We start from the raw sequence: 13,885 nt of genomic DNA on the forward strand, positions 1-13,885 counted from the left end.
TATTTATTTATATTATTTTGTTATTTATTTTATAATTATCTTATAATTGTTTTATAATGTCTCTTGGTTTCATTGTCCATGTACATCTTGCTTCGATTTAAAATTTGTGTCCCAGCCATATTCATGACATATATGATTGTAAATGTTATTCACGTATGCCTTGTATTTTATTTATTATGAACCTTCCACAAATACTTTGATCAATCTTAGATGGGTGTGGTGGGTGGTAGGGTTTTGAGTTCCTTTTTGTAGTAAGTTAAATTCACTGTGAGTCCTTCCAAGAGAATTGGTATATCTCCTTGTAAGGATTTAGGCAGTACTGTATGAAATGTGTGAAGATTTTTTCAATGAAAATAAAAATAAAGAGTTAAAAATAATTGCTCCACATTACTTAAATGTTCGTGGGAAATGGATGTTTTTTAAAATGTCATTTCTGATTGGTATCTAATACCAGCATCGTGACAACCCCAATAGCGATACTTGTGGATCCATACACGATTGTGTCTGCAGAGTGCGTTTTCTCCACTGGGTCTATCATGGATCAGCCATGATTGCCACGTCCGTTTATCAGTGTCACTCATCGGTGAACAGAGCCAATCACTGGCTTTTCTGTTGAGCGCGGCTCCAATCATAGGTGTTAAACAACTAGCTCGACAGTGCTCATAAAGCAAGCGGGATAATATTTACATGTATTTATTTGCTTTAAATGCTCATGTTGTTCTGTGCATGTGTTTGAGTTTTGTTTGATACATTCAAAAAGAGTGTTTTCTCTGAGCAGGTCAAATTAAAGGTACAGTTCATATATTTGAATAAAGGACAAAATTGAATTACAAATTCATATAAAATGTATCAGCAGATCAGCTGCTTCTTACAGTCCCATAAACCAACAGCCTCTTTTCAATCACATTTCAAAACCTACCTTTTCTCCTTGACCTTTGTCACCTGATCTAATATCTGTTGGACAGTATATACAGTTGAAGTCAGAATTATTAGCCCCCCCCCCTGAATTAATAGCACCCGTTTATTTTTTTTCCCCAGTTTTTAACAGAGTCTTTTTAACAGAGAAAAGATTTCTCAACACGTTTCTAAACATAATAGTTTTAATAACTCTTCTCTAATAACTGATTTCTTTTTATTTACTACTTGAGATGTATACTATGCGTTATATGTGGTTAGTGTTTTAATTTTAATTTTCTGTTTAGCATTTTGCCTGCTGCTCAGTGGTTGTAAAGTGCTTTATAAATAAAGTTGAATGAATAAATGAGATATAAAATGTATAAAAAAATATATACATTTAAACACAAGAATTCTTGTGCTGTGAAGCAAAAAATAAAATTGTATATTAATTGAACCGAATCGATGGCATGATAATCGTAACCCAACCGTGAGACCAGTCTAGGTTCACACCTCCAGTGAATGTAACATTCAAATGTCATGCAATATAAAAAAACTATTATTTATTATTATTATTTAGTTATTCTTTACCAAGTTAGCATGCATACAGAGTAACAACGAGTGGGAGAAGTATTGACAGGTAGCATTATTATTGCATTTAAATTAGGGCTGCATAATATATAGAAATAAGCTATATTCAATTGAGTTTTACAATAATGATAATTCTTAGAATATAACACTCTTGCAATCTAACATTTGCTTAGAGAAGTGCTATTTTTAGCTTTAGCTTTTTAAAAAAACTTTTATTTATTGAATGATCATGCTTAAGTAAACGGGTCATTTTTTCCCCTTATCTAATTAAATGTAAATCAGGTTAAACAAAAACTTCTGCTTCCATCCACTGCTAGTGACCATGTTTATGCTGATAAAATCAGTGTGAATGAAGCATGATACACATTCTTCATCATTACAATGATGGCCTGAACTGGTTTATTTAGCCTATCTTGGCAGATTTTACCCCCAAAACAGTTCCACAGAATATGCAGGCTACAGGAAATTTACTTTGATGCTTACAGCTGTATCACAGTTGTTTGTATAAATACTGTGTGCCCAGACATAACCAGTCAAGGTAGGGATGAGATCCTGTCAAACATGCTGAGCTATTCCCTGTGTTTTCCATGCTATCTCTGTCGTGCATGGCTATGTAAATACCCTCTGTCAACAGAGCTTCTGTGTGCTCGTGCTGCTGATCGCATTTTTCTCAGACTCATGCAGTTCTCACTGTTAAATTTAGCACTTTTCCTGAGGCGTTGTCTAGTATGATCCACGTTCCAAGTCTCTGGAAGTGACTTGGAGATGTTTGTGTCTGGATGTCCGTGCTAATGATTGGGTAGCCGAGAAATGCACATTTGCTGGGACATTGTCATTTTTGTTTGTCCCTTATTTTGGTGGACACCGCACAACTTTGCTTGGATATGGTCATTCCACAGCTCTTGGGAAAGAGTTGAAAGTACTTTCTGTGTTGATCTAATGATGATGTTTAAGTTTTAGGCTTCGTCTCCATGAAAATACCTAGTGTATTTGGATAAAACTTTGTTTATAGGTTGTGCTCTGCTGGCTTTCTGCCCAGTCAATTTGAAGTTTTTGCTCAACAAAGACGTCAAACAATGGTGGCTGTAAAGGGCAAGGTCTAGATTTCCACATGGTTCCTCACTAGTATTGGAGCAGAATGTTTATTCACGTTTTTAAAGGTCAGATTGAGCTATATTAGGCATTTCATTGAATAATAAAATGGTTAAGTAAATGCAGATCTTCAGATAGCTTTTAAAGCGATTGTTCGACCAAGAACGAATGATTTCTGATTTTACTCACCGTCAAGTAGATGCAGCTGACTTTTTTTTTTCTTAAGTAGAACTTAAAAGATGATTTGAGCTAAATCTGTGGTCTAATGACTGCCTGCAATTTAAGAGCATAAAAAATTTAACTGAAATTAGTATCCAAGGCTCTTGACGATAACATTTAAGGTCTTCTGAAGTGAAATGAAACTGCAAACCTAACATAATATTTTAGATGTGTGCCGAACACTAGCTTAATGTGAGCTGACACTGGTTGTTCACAACTACTTAGAACTGCTTTTACAAATGGATTACACGTGATATGAGCTAATAACTAATAAAAATTATTTACAGCTAATTGAAGTATCTAGAATAAGCACATGTCCTCTCTCTCTATTATAATCAAAACCGTGTATACGCTCATGCATGTTTATGCTTGCTCAATGTCATTATGTGATACATTTGCACATGATTTAGGGAAATATGGGTATGTTTGATCATTATTATGGTGATGCTCAAATTGACCCTAACTGGATTCATTGCTACCAGAAAATCACACAATGAGTACGTTTACATGGACACCAGTAATTAGATTTTAATGCGATTAAGACAATACTCTGATTAAGAGTCTACCATGTAAACAGCGGTTTGATTAATTTAATCCGATTAAGGTCATAATCGAACTAAAGAGAAATCAAATTAAGTTGTGTGAGTATGCCGATTTTAGTCGCGTTGTTGAAGTGCATGTAGGACTTTTTGCCGTGTTTTGTGACAGGATAGTCCACACACGGCTGTTTGACACTATCTGCACCTACCGATTCAGTGCAGACCACAGACACCTGCATCCTGAAATGCGGAGTTTTTTTTTCTTGCATTCATCATGCGGTATGAACTTCCATTAAATCAACACTTTTCTTGTTTGACATGGGGGGCATGCATGAAATGTTCCAGAATGAAAGTGAAAGTGCCAAACTGCAGTTAAAGTCAACAAATTTAAAATGAAACACCCAAAATTACATGAAACTCCGGAGGAAAGTGACTCTGACATTAATCGAATTATGTGCTATAACATGTAAAACAGGATCATGAAAGGAACATTCAAAAAGCAACTCATGTAAATTCCTTCATCTTATTATTGTCTTTATTAGATTAAGGCAAATAATTCGATTACTGATGTCCATGTAAACGTCAATGTAAAAAAAAAAAAAATCATAAAAACATGGCAGTTATGCTTCCTACATCTTAAAATTCAAAGATGATATTTTTTAGAATTTTTTTTTGGGCCAAATCATCAAAGAAACTGAGATATAATAAAATGCCGCTTTTTTTCAACAGTGTTTTGGGTAAAAATAGATCTATATGTACATTCCACAAGATATCTGAGTTGTCAGCAATTTGTAGACATATTCATGAAACTAAACGTGAAAAAAGTATAACAAAATAGGTGAACCAGTATTTCCAGCCACCTTAAAAAATTAATCGGGCCATATTGACCTTAAACAAAGAAATCGATTAAGTAAATGACGGCAGAAATTTGAAAACTGTTGCTTAGAAGACAATTTATACTTGTACAATTTTAGTTGATGTTAGTTATGTGTAAAAACGCAGATATACTGTTTGTTGGTCAGTGTTTTATACCTTGTTTCCATGAAGCGGATCAGTACAGTTTGGTATGGGTCACCCTGATCCGTCATTTTCTCTTTCGAAGAATCCCATATGGGCAAACAAGAAAGTTGCAATCTTGAACGTACAATGTTTACATTTTGTAGTTTATTTAGTGATAATTGAAATTATGTTGTACCTGGAAGTAATAGTTTTCGAAAAGTGTTTTATTTATTATATTTATTTTATATTTCTCATTATTAATCAAACATATGTTCTAAATAAAGTGATAAATATGAACAAATATGAATCAGTACATTTCTGAGTATATACTTTAAACTGTAGAAAAGAAATAGCCGTTTTGTTGTAGCCAATATGTAAACTAGTACTTGATTGAATCTACAGAAATGGTACAATATTGCAATTTCTATCATCCTCAGGAAATGAGATAAGTTATATTGTGTGATATGATTTCTTTGTTATATTGTTGTCCTGCCCAAAGTGAATCTAGCTCAACCTTATTGGTAAGTTGGAATGGTACAGCTCGCTGTTTTGGTACCTAAATGTGTACTGTGCTGTACGATATTGGAAACGCATTACATTTTTTTTTCTGTAATATGTATTTTGATATGAATATAATTTCACCTTGACGATGACTTGAGTAGCTTTATTTGGAAAGAATTCATAATTTTACACTGATTGGGACAATTTCGTAGGGAAGTGCGTGCATAAACTTGTATAAACATACACAAAAAATTTAATTTGCTGTGTGGGCGTCATGGTGGTGCAGTGGGTAGCACTATCGCCTCACAGCAAGAAGGTCGCTGGCTTGAGCCTCGGCTGTGTCAGTTGGTGTTTTTGTGTGGAGTTTGCATGTTCTCCCCGTGTTCCCGTGGGTCTCTGGGTGCTCCGGTTTCCCCCACAAGTCCAAAGACGTGGTATAGCCAGTGGTGTAAAGTAACAAATTACAAATACTCAAACTACTGTAATTGAGTAGTTTTTCCACAGAAATTGTCATTTACTAAGTAGTTTTAAAAATGTGTACTTTTACTTTCCCTTGAGTACATTTTTAGTGCACTATTGGTACTTTTACTCCACTACTATTCTTCAACCTGCAGTCGATATTTTTTCCTGTCTATGGGATTTAGAAAAATCAGTCCTGTGATTCCTGTCCAATCAAAGCACACATATAAGGTAAATTGCATAATAATGAACTACCTCAAGACATGGGCAATTTATAATTTCAGCAAACTTTGGAAGCATTAAAAGTGCCCAAGAAGATTTCCAAAATCTTTACACGCATTGACCCAGATACTGTTTAGATGTATGTTACTGATGAGAAGATGGTGGATGTTTACTGTATGACGACCGAAATGGCCTTAAACACCCAGCAGGCACAGGATATCAGATTTACGTTGTACATCAATGTAGTGGGGATGTTACATTTTTTTTTTTGGAAATGAAAATTGGGTTGACGTCAGAACCCAACGTCAGACTGATGCCAGTGGCCAACGACTAACCTAAAATTAACCAAATATCAACGTCTAATGATGTTACAGCTTGACATTGTGTGAACCTTACCACTATGATGTCTATCAAATGTCGGATTTTGGTTGCCATACCTGACGAATTCATGTCAGTATTTGATGTTAATATGACGTTGGTTTAATATGTCAGCTCAACATTGGATTTTGGCCACTTTTCAACATAACCTGAAATTAAATAAATATCAATGTCATTATTAGACGTTAAATTAACATTGTCCTTAGACGCTGGCTAGACATTAAAATTTGGTCACCTGACATCACAACCTAAATTTAACCTAATATTAACATCTTATGATATTGTGTGCCTGCTGGGCAATAACTCAACACTACAGATGTTGCGTTTACACACATCCACAAATGACATGTAAACGCATCAGCTTTTTACAGTGTAATACTCACTACTCTTGAGTACTTTTAAAAGTTTTACTTTTTACTCTGAGTAATATTTACAACAGTTACTTTTACTTTACTTGCACTAGATTTTTAGGTAAGTAATGGTACTTTTACTTAAGTATGATTTTTCAGTACTCTTTCCACCACTGGGTATAGCTGAATTGGGTAGGCTAAATTGTCCGTAGTGTATGTCTGTGACTGAGTGTCTATAGATGTTTCCCAGTGATGGGTTGTGGCTGGAAGGGCATCCGCTGCGTAAAACATGTGCTGGATAAGTAGTGGCGACCCCAGATTAATAAAGGCACTAAGCCGAAAACAAAATGAATGAATATTTTGTGATTTTTCTGTGGAGTCTTAAAAGCATTGAAATTTAGAAACACAATAATCTAATGTAAAATTACACAATATAGTCTTCATTTTATAAATAAATTATAAATCTTTGTTAAAGTTGCAAACTTTAGAATTATTTTGTGCTCGACTGGAACAAATTCACTTGAAATCCTGGTCACATGCCTTCAAAATGCACAATCAAAATCTTTCATTCTATTAGAACCTATTAGGTCCTATATTAATCCCAAAATAACATTGCAGATCCTGTGATGTGACTATTGTAGATTTGCACATTGCTGAAGCGATAGATTGTGTATCCCTACTGTACTGTGTTCTACCGAACAGTACAGCCCATATGCATTTCTTCCAACATATCACAAGCAGCGTTTCCATCCAACAAGTCAAGGTGAACAAAATCACTTCCTGATTATCTGGTGTCAAATGTCAACAGAAAAACAGAATTTGCCGTTTTAGCAGAAGCTGCGTGAATCTTTTCTTTATTTAATAAATGACTTGCACCTCAGAATGCAATCCTGACATGCAGTGAACACGCTTTAGCGTTTGAAGACATGAGCACGGAGCACAGACGCTCTTGATTCAGGAGGTAATTAATAATATAATAACACTAATACTGAAACGGTTAAGGCGTTTTAGAATGACCAAAACAACATTTCAGATGTTTTACAATGTACTCAGCCTGCTGGTTTGTCCATTCACACACATTTTTATCGTCACATGATCTCCTAAAACAAAATCACATGACCTTTTTTAATGCGCATACTGGTATTTGTTTGGTAAAGTTTTTCCATCGCAGTTTATGCACATCTTTTCTCATCCAATAAAATGTTTATCCTTCTCAGTTATGCGCATATGTTTTTTATGTGCATTTTCGAAATTTATGTGCATCTTGGCGTTTGTAAAATGCCGAAGACAATGTATCCAAAATCCACAAAAATAGGTGGATGGAAGCGTAGCTACAGATAACCTTTATGAGTTTTACAGGTACTGAGATGTGTTGTTGTTGTTGTTGTCTCTGTAGTTGAGGTGGTGGTGGAGTATGAGTATGAAGCCCTCCACGAAGATGAGTTGACCCTCAGGCTTGGAGACATCATCAAAAACGTGCGACGCATCGAAGAAGAGGGATGGATGGAAGGAGACCTCAACGGGAAACGAGGCCTTTTCCCAGACAACTTTGTAAAGGTAATTTCAAGAGCCTTTTATTTGGCTGTGAATGGGGTGATGCAAGTAACTAATGGTGGTTAAATAATAGGAGTTAATAGAAAGGTGTTAAGATGTGACTTTTAAATTGAGTTTGAAATCTGACCATGTGTCATTACAGGGATTACAGTGTCATCTTCAATTTGTGTACATCTGAATTAGGTGTTACTGAGGCTGTGTGAGGAAACCCACATTAAAGTCAGTTGTGATGGCAAATCTAGTCAAAGGCAGGAAATTATTGCTTTCGTTTCCTTGCGGAGATCCTTTAGTAGGGTGTGAGGTAATCTTCCACTCCCTTCACTGAACTTTGTTCCCGGAAAGATTTGATAGTCGGTGCTTTCGGGAGAGGAACATGGAAAGCGAGGAGGTAAAGAGCTCTTTTTAGTTTCTGAGTGTTAGTTTGTATACGAGTAAGATCTTGTTGTTGTTTTGTCTGGAAGGCATGTTACTGGTGTTGTTTTGTCGTAAGGTGGTTTTCTATTGGTTTAGTTTGTCATAACATGGCACTTGATTTGATTGCTTGTTCCGCTGAATCACCAGACAGATCGCAGATAGTGCAGGCACTTAAAGGCCACAGAAAAGAAAAGGTAGAAAAGGTTTAGAGAATTTTAAAGGCAAACTGCAGTATTTCATTATATTAGTTTTTAAACAGTTATTGCAATTTGTTAGAAATTTATTGAAAGTCTTGAATGAATTTGAGCACTGATTTATGTTACTGTAGAATAAAAAATCGAGAAATAAATATATAAAAATGTGACATTCATGATTTATGTTATAAACTAAATATTACAGTATATTTTACACTCTAAAACTGCTAGAAAACAACCTAATATTTCACTTTTATTTCCCATTTTTTTCAGCTTATGTTTCACAATAATTACAACATCATATTCATAATAAATATGACCAATATGGCAGTATTTGATTTCAGTTAGATGACAAATTTCAACAAATGGTTCTTTCTGCGTCACAAAATTACAACATCAGTCTGTTTTTATAGTAAGATTAAGATATTTTAACTCTTGCAATTGCAATTAACAGAGGTTTTTATCAAGCTTTCATGATTTTGTAATAATGCTTTTAAGTTATCTTAATAGTTTTTACAAATTTAAGTGAATTGAATTTGAAAGAATTAACTTAGAAATGTAAGAATTGTGTTTCAACTCGCGTTGTTACCAGTGTTGGGGAAAGTTACTTTAGAATGCATTACAATATTGAGTTTCTCTCCTAAAAAGTAGCTAGTTGCGTTACTTAGTAACTTTTTATGACAAGTAATGCGTTACATTACTTTTGAGTTACTTCTGCGTTACTTTTCCTTACCTGGCTGACGCTTGATCTCTTATAGAATTTGCAGGTTTTTTGTTTTTAAATAAAGGAGCTCTGCATTTAACAACACACTGTTTTTTAAGGTACATAAAAGTGTAGGTTATACACATCAAAAATAATAATGTAGTATAATGTCTTCTGAGAACTTCCTGAACCCAGAGCTCTACATGTCAAGTATACAGATTAATGAAAGTTTAAAACAGTGTGTTTGCTGCTTTTGTACTTTTTATCTTATTAGTGAAGTACAAAACATTTTCAAGTGTAATTCCTTTTCTTTCATGTGTTAAAAATAATGAATGAATTCTCTCATCTCAATTTTAAGTCAGCAAATTACTTTTTAAAAGCTAGTTAACTTGTGTTACATAAAGTAACTCAAATAGTATTACTTCATTTTTAAAAGTAATGTTACTTTACTCGTTATTTAGAAAAGTAATGTTAGCATTTTTAAATGCAGTAACAAAATTCAGTGTCGTGACAACACTAGTTTCAACTAATTTATTTTAAATAAGTAGTTTGAACAAGCAGCAAAATTCATTTTTGAGTGCACTTAGAGCATTTGCTTTGTGCGTTAAGATTTAGTTTTTATTTTTGTTTATTTAATGTAGCTGTATAGTTTTTAGAACATTTGTCATTTCATGTACTGATTCAGACTTGATGGTGCTATAGAATATAGCCAAAGTCTCTTTAAGGCAAGTCAATTATGACATCCACATCATAAAAAAAACATTGAAAAAGAATAATAATTATAAGAATAAAAAAATCTAAAAGAGTTTAGGCTACATTAATATTTGTAATAGAAAAGAGTTGTTTGAGTTTATTCGTAGTTCTGGTTGCTCTTCATTTTGAACGTCCTTTAAGGGTTCTATCTGTCTACTTATATTTGTGTATAATTACCCAGTTAAATTAAAAAGGTTTAACATAAAATATTTCTTATATATTTTATATAGTCTATTTACATAGACTAATATTTTAAATTATTTTCTATAACACATTTTTATTATTTAACAGATTTAATACCTCTATTAATCACATTCTTTCTATTTCATCAGCTTTGCAATAACCAGATTCCTGATAAACATGTTTGAATTTTATTTTGTAAGTTTGCGCGAGTGCTATATGCCAGCATGCAGCGAGTTTGTGTATGTGAGTGTTAATTTAGGTGTTTATGCAAGGATCGAGTAAATGCAAGGATCGAGTTGTAAGTGGGTGTTTATATGTATATGCGCAAGTTTCATACATGTTTTAAACATTCAATAGTATGCGAGTAATTTATAGGTGTATATGCACGTGTTATGTATGTGTTGATGAGCGGAGTTTGATTTAAATCCTACACGGCGCCTCCTAGCCATCTGTTTGCTTCATTGCCTTCTCTTCTGACACCGCTGGTTCGAAGCTGCAGAGCACAGAAACTATAAGTTTATCGAAACCTAAAAAGATGAACCACTTCCACACCACTGCATTAGTCTTTCCTCTCTTTCGTCTATTTCATCTGCATTCTTACTTGTGGAAGCTTGTTCATTTGCGATGGCGCTTAACCAACTGCTGAGCGCTGGTAGCGTGTCTGTGATGTACATCATCACGCAAGTGACATCACGCTCTTTCTGACGGCTGAGCACTGACCGTCATTCAGTGACAAGGGATAATGGATATTTTATATATATAATAAAAAAAAACAATTTTATATATATATATATATATATATATATATATATATATAATATGCAAATTTATATCGAAATACCGGAAATGGGTGTTAAAAATCATATCACCATTATTGAAAAAAAATCTATCGCGATATATATTGATATCGAATTATTGTCCAGCCCTAGTGTACTGTATGTATGTATGTATGCATTGCAAGTATGTAATATACATATATAATATACATAGTACACACACTTAAATTGTTTTTTAGAAAGAGGCTAATAATCGTCAACAACACAACACCAGACACAAACTTTAATACTTTTGAAACAGACAGTTAAGCAGATAAACACAACACACCGTTTTTTTTTTTTTTGTACAACACAACTTTATTGCACTTTTAACTTTCCCCCACCTCCAAGATAAAATATGATGGTCTTTCCCTCCCGTAATGCAGCTTCAGCCCTGGAGACAGGTCTGGTGGTGGGCCACTTAAGCTTCTCCTCCTCTATTTTATCTTCTGTCTTCTCCTCCTGTTTCCTGGGCCTCCTCCTCCTCCTTCTCTTCTTTTTCACTTGCTCCTCTTCCATGTTCTCCTCCTTTTCAATGTCATTCATCTCTTTTTCCTCTGCATTCTTTTCCACCTCCTCACTTTCCTTTCCTTCCATCTCCTCCTCTTCCACACTGCAATTTTTTCTTGGCCTCCGCCTCCTCCTTCTCTTCTTCTTAACTATCTCCTCCTCCCTCTCCTCATTTGCCTCCTTCTCTGCTTTCATCATGTCGTCCTCCATCTCACTTTTCATCTTGTCCTCCTCCTCCTTTATTTGTCCAATGAAAAACGTGACATTCTCTTTTATTCTCTCCTCCTCCTCCATTTTCCTCCTCTGAAACTCCTCCTCAGACAGCCGGCTGCTGATTTTTTTCTTTCGTTTCTTTTTCTTCTCTTCCTCCTTTGGCTTTTCTTCATTTGTGTTCTCTTTCTCTTCCTCCATCTCTTTCTGTTCAATCACCACCTCCTCCACCTTCTCCTCCCCATGTTTCTCCTCCTCCTCCGTTTTCCTCCTCCAAAACTCTTCTTCTGACAGCCGGCTGCTAATCTTTTTCTTTCGTTTCTTTTTCTTCTCTTCCTCCTTTGGCTTCTCTTCATTTGTATTATCTTTCTCTTTCTCCTTCACCTCCTCCTGTTCAACCACCACCTCCTCCTCTTTCTCCAAAATCACATTCTCCTCTTTCATCACCTCCTCCTTCTGCACCACCACCATCTCCTTCTCTTCTTCCACTTTCACCATCATTTTCTGATAGATCTCATCCTCATAGTCTGTTAAAAGAGAAACGATTACAGTTTGCACATAGTACACAGTCATTTTCAGGGAGACGTTAAACTCCAGATAAAGGGGAGTAAAAATACAGTTTATTTCTAACATTACAGTCTAAAAAATATTTAGATGCAGAAACAATCACTTACCATCAGAGGATGAAAGTCGGAACGGCTCATTTTTTGGAGAGAAGCAAAAGTATGTTAGAGCAGCTCTGATAAAAGAGCCAACCCTGTTCTTCTTCTTTTTCTTTTTCTGCTTCTCCACTTTGTCCTCATCTGTTAAAAGAGAAATGATTGCACAAACTATATATTAATACATAAACATTTTAAGAAGTTATTGTAGCTAAACAAAGGTTACCACAAATTTACCATGGATTTGCTGCACTAAACATACTTTAACCATGAAATTTCACACTTTTTTTGTATTTTATTATTATTTATTGTAATTGATTATAATAATATAATATTTTATTATTTTCATATTATATAAAACTGGTTACACAAATGGTCAATGCACCAAACAATATAAAAAATACACGTTCAGTGCAACTTTTTAATAGAAAAGTAAATAAATCAATTTAATAAGGGATTTTAGACTAAAGTTGAATCAGAAAAGCTGAAAATGAGATGCAACATTAATTTACACAAAGAGTTTCATTAAGATACACTTGAATGCAATAATAGCCTAATAATATTTCAGTGAATATTCACTTATTTATAAAGAGACAGTAATATGTAACATTCACTATTTTAGCATATTCTGTTTCTGCTAGTCATTAAGTGTGTAGCACAGTGATAAGCCTACTTATGAAATAATATTATAAATATGAACCTAATAATGCTGTGAGTTGTTATTATTATCACATGTACATCCTGCTGTAGCCTCACTGTTAACCATTTTTGTAAATGACACAGGATTTGACTGTAATAAAAACTGTATTTTACTGTAAGACATTTATGCAGTGTTACTGTATTTTAAATTTGCTTTGTGAAAATGTACTCTATTTTACAGTAAGATATACATACAATTCTGTAAATAAATATACAGCAAGATAAATGGTGCTGTAAATGTAAATACAGTATTTTTGCTGTAATTGATTTTCAGTAAGTTACTGGTGAACTGCTGCGAGTTGCTGTAGATTTTACAGGAATTTATTAACAGAGCTCTTTACAAAAACAGGAATTCAATCAGCTCTCATTATACTGTACAAACATTTACACTGTACAAACATTATTTTTTTAATAGTAAGTGTAGTATTATGTCCGGAAAACACTGGATATTCATATGGAAATATGACTCACTGTTAGTGCCGTTTTTAGGCCTTTCTTTGACCTGCTGCGCTTTTTTCTGGCGCTCGGAGATCTTGCAGGCTCTGGGGAAAGAGATTTCAACTTCCATTCTGTCTTCCTCCACTTTGACAGCCGATGTTGAGGAGTCAACACTCATTGTTGGGGATGTAAGATAGCAACACAGCTGTAGGGTTTTGGGCTTTCACCTTAAACCACTCAAACACTTGGGGTTTGCAAGTTGGAATCGAATGAGGATTTCGGTCTTGCACCGTGAATCACTCAAACAGGAAGATGTTCAAGCGCTAAAACAGTTTTGAGAACACTGAAAAGCCAAAGACACAAGCTGTGCGACACCACTAAAACAAACCCACTAGAGATTTTCAGTGATGCTATGCTTTAAGAACACTTTGGAACGCGCTCTATTCTCAGAACATGTCACTATGGTAACGAGACTAAACACTAAGAAATGTTTTCTTTTAAACACTTAT

General features: G+C 34.5%; 1 protein-coding gene across 2 annotated transcripts in view; it reads left to right on the forward strand.

Annotated features, from left to right (window-relative positions):
• Positions 1-13,885, forward strand: part of cd2ap (CD2-associated protein) — a 102,033-nt gene that overhangs the window by 18,146 nt on the left and 70,002 nt on the right. Inside the window, exon 2 of one of the 2 annotated variants that reach the window (XM_056480828.1) lies at positions 7,641-7,801. In XM_056480828.1, coding sequence (XP_056336803.1) covers positions 7,641-7,801 — 161 coding nt within the window. Of the gene's footprint in view, positions 1-7,640; positions 7,802-8,114; positions 8,187-13,885 lie in introns of those variants that run through there. The other variant, XM_056480829.1, reaches the window with a different exon arrangement.

Source organism: Danio aesculapii, chromosome 20 (genome assembly GCF_903798145.1).
Source record: "Danio aesculapii chromosome 20, fDanAes4.1, whole genome shotgun sequence".
NCBI lineage: Eukaryota > Metazoa > Chordata > Actinopteri > Cypriniformes > Danionidae > Danio > Danio aesculapii.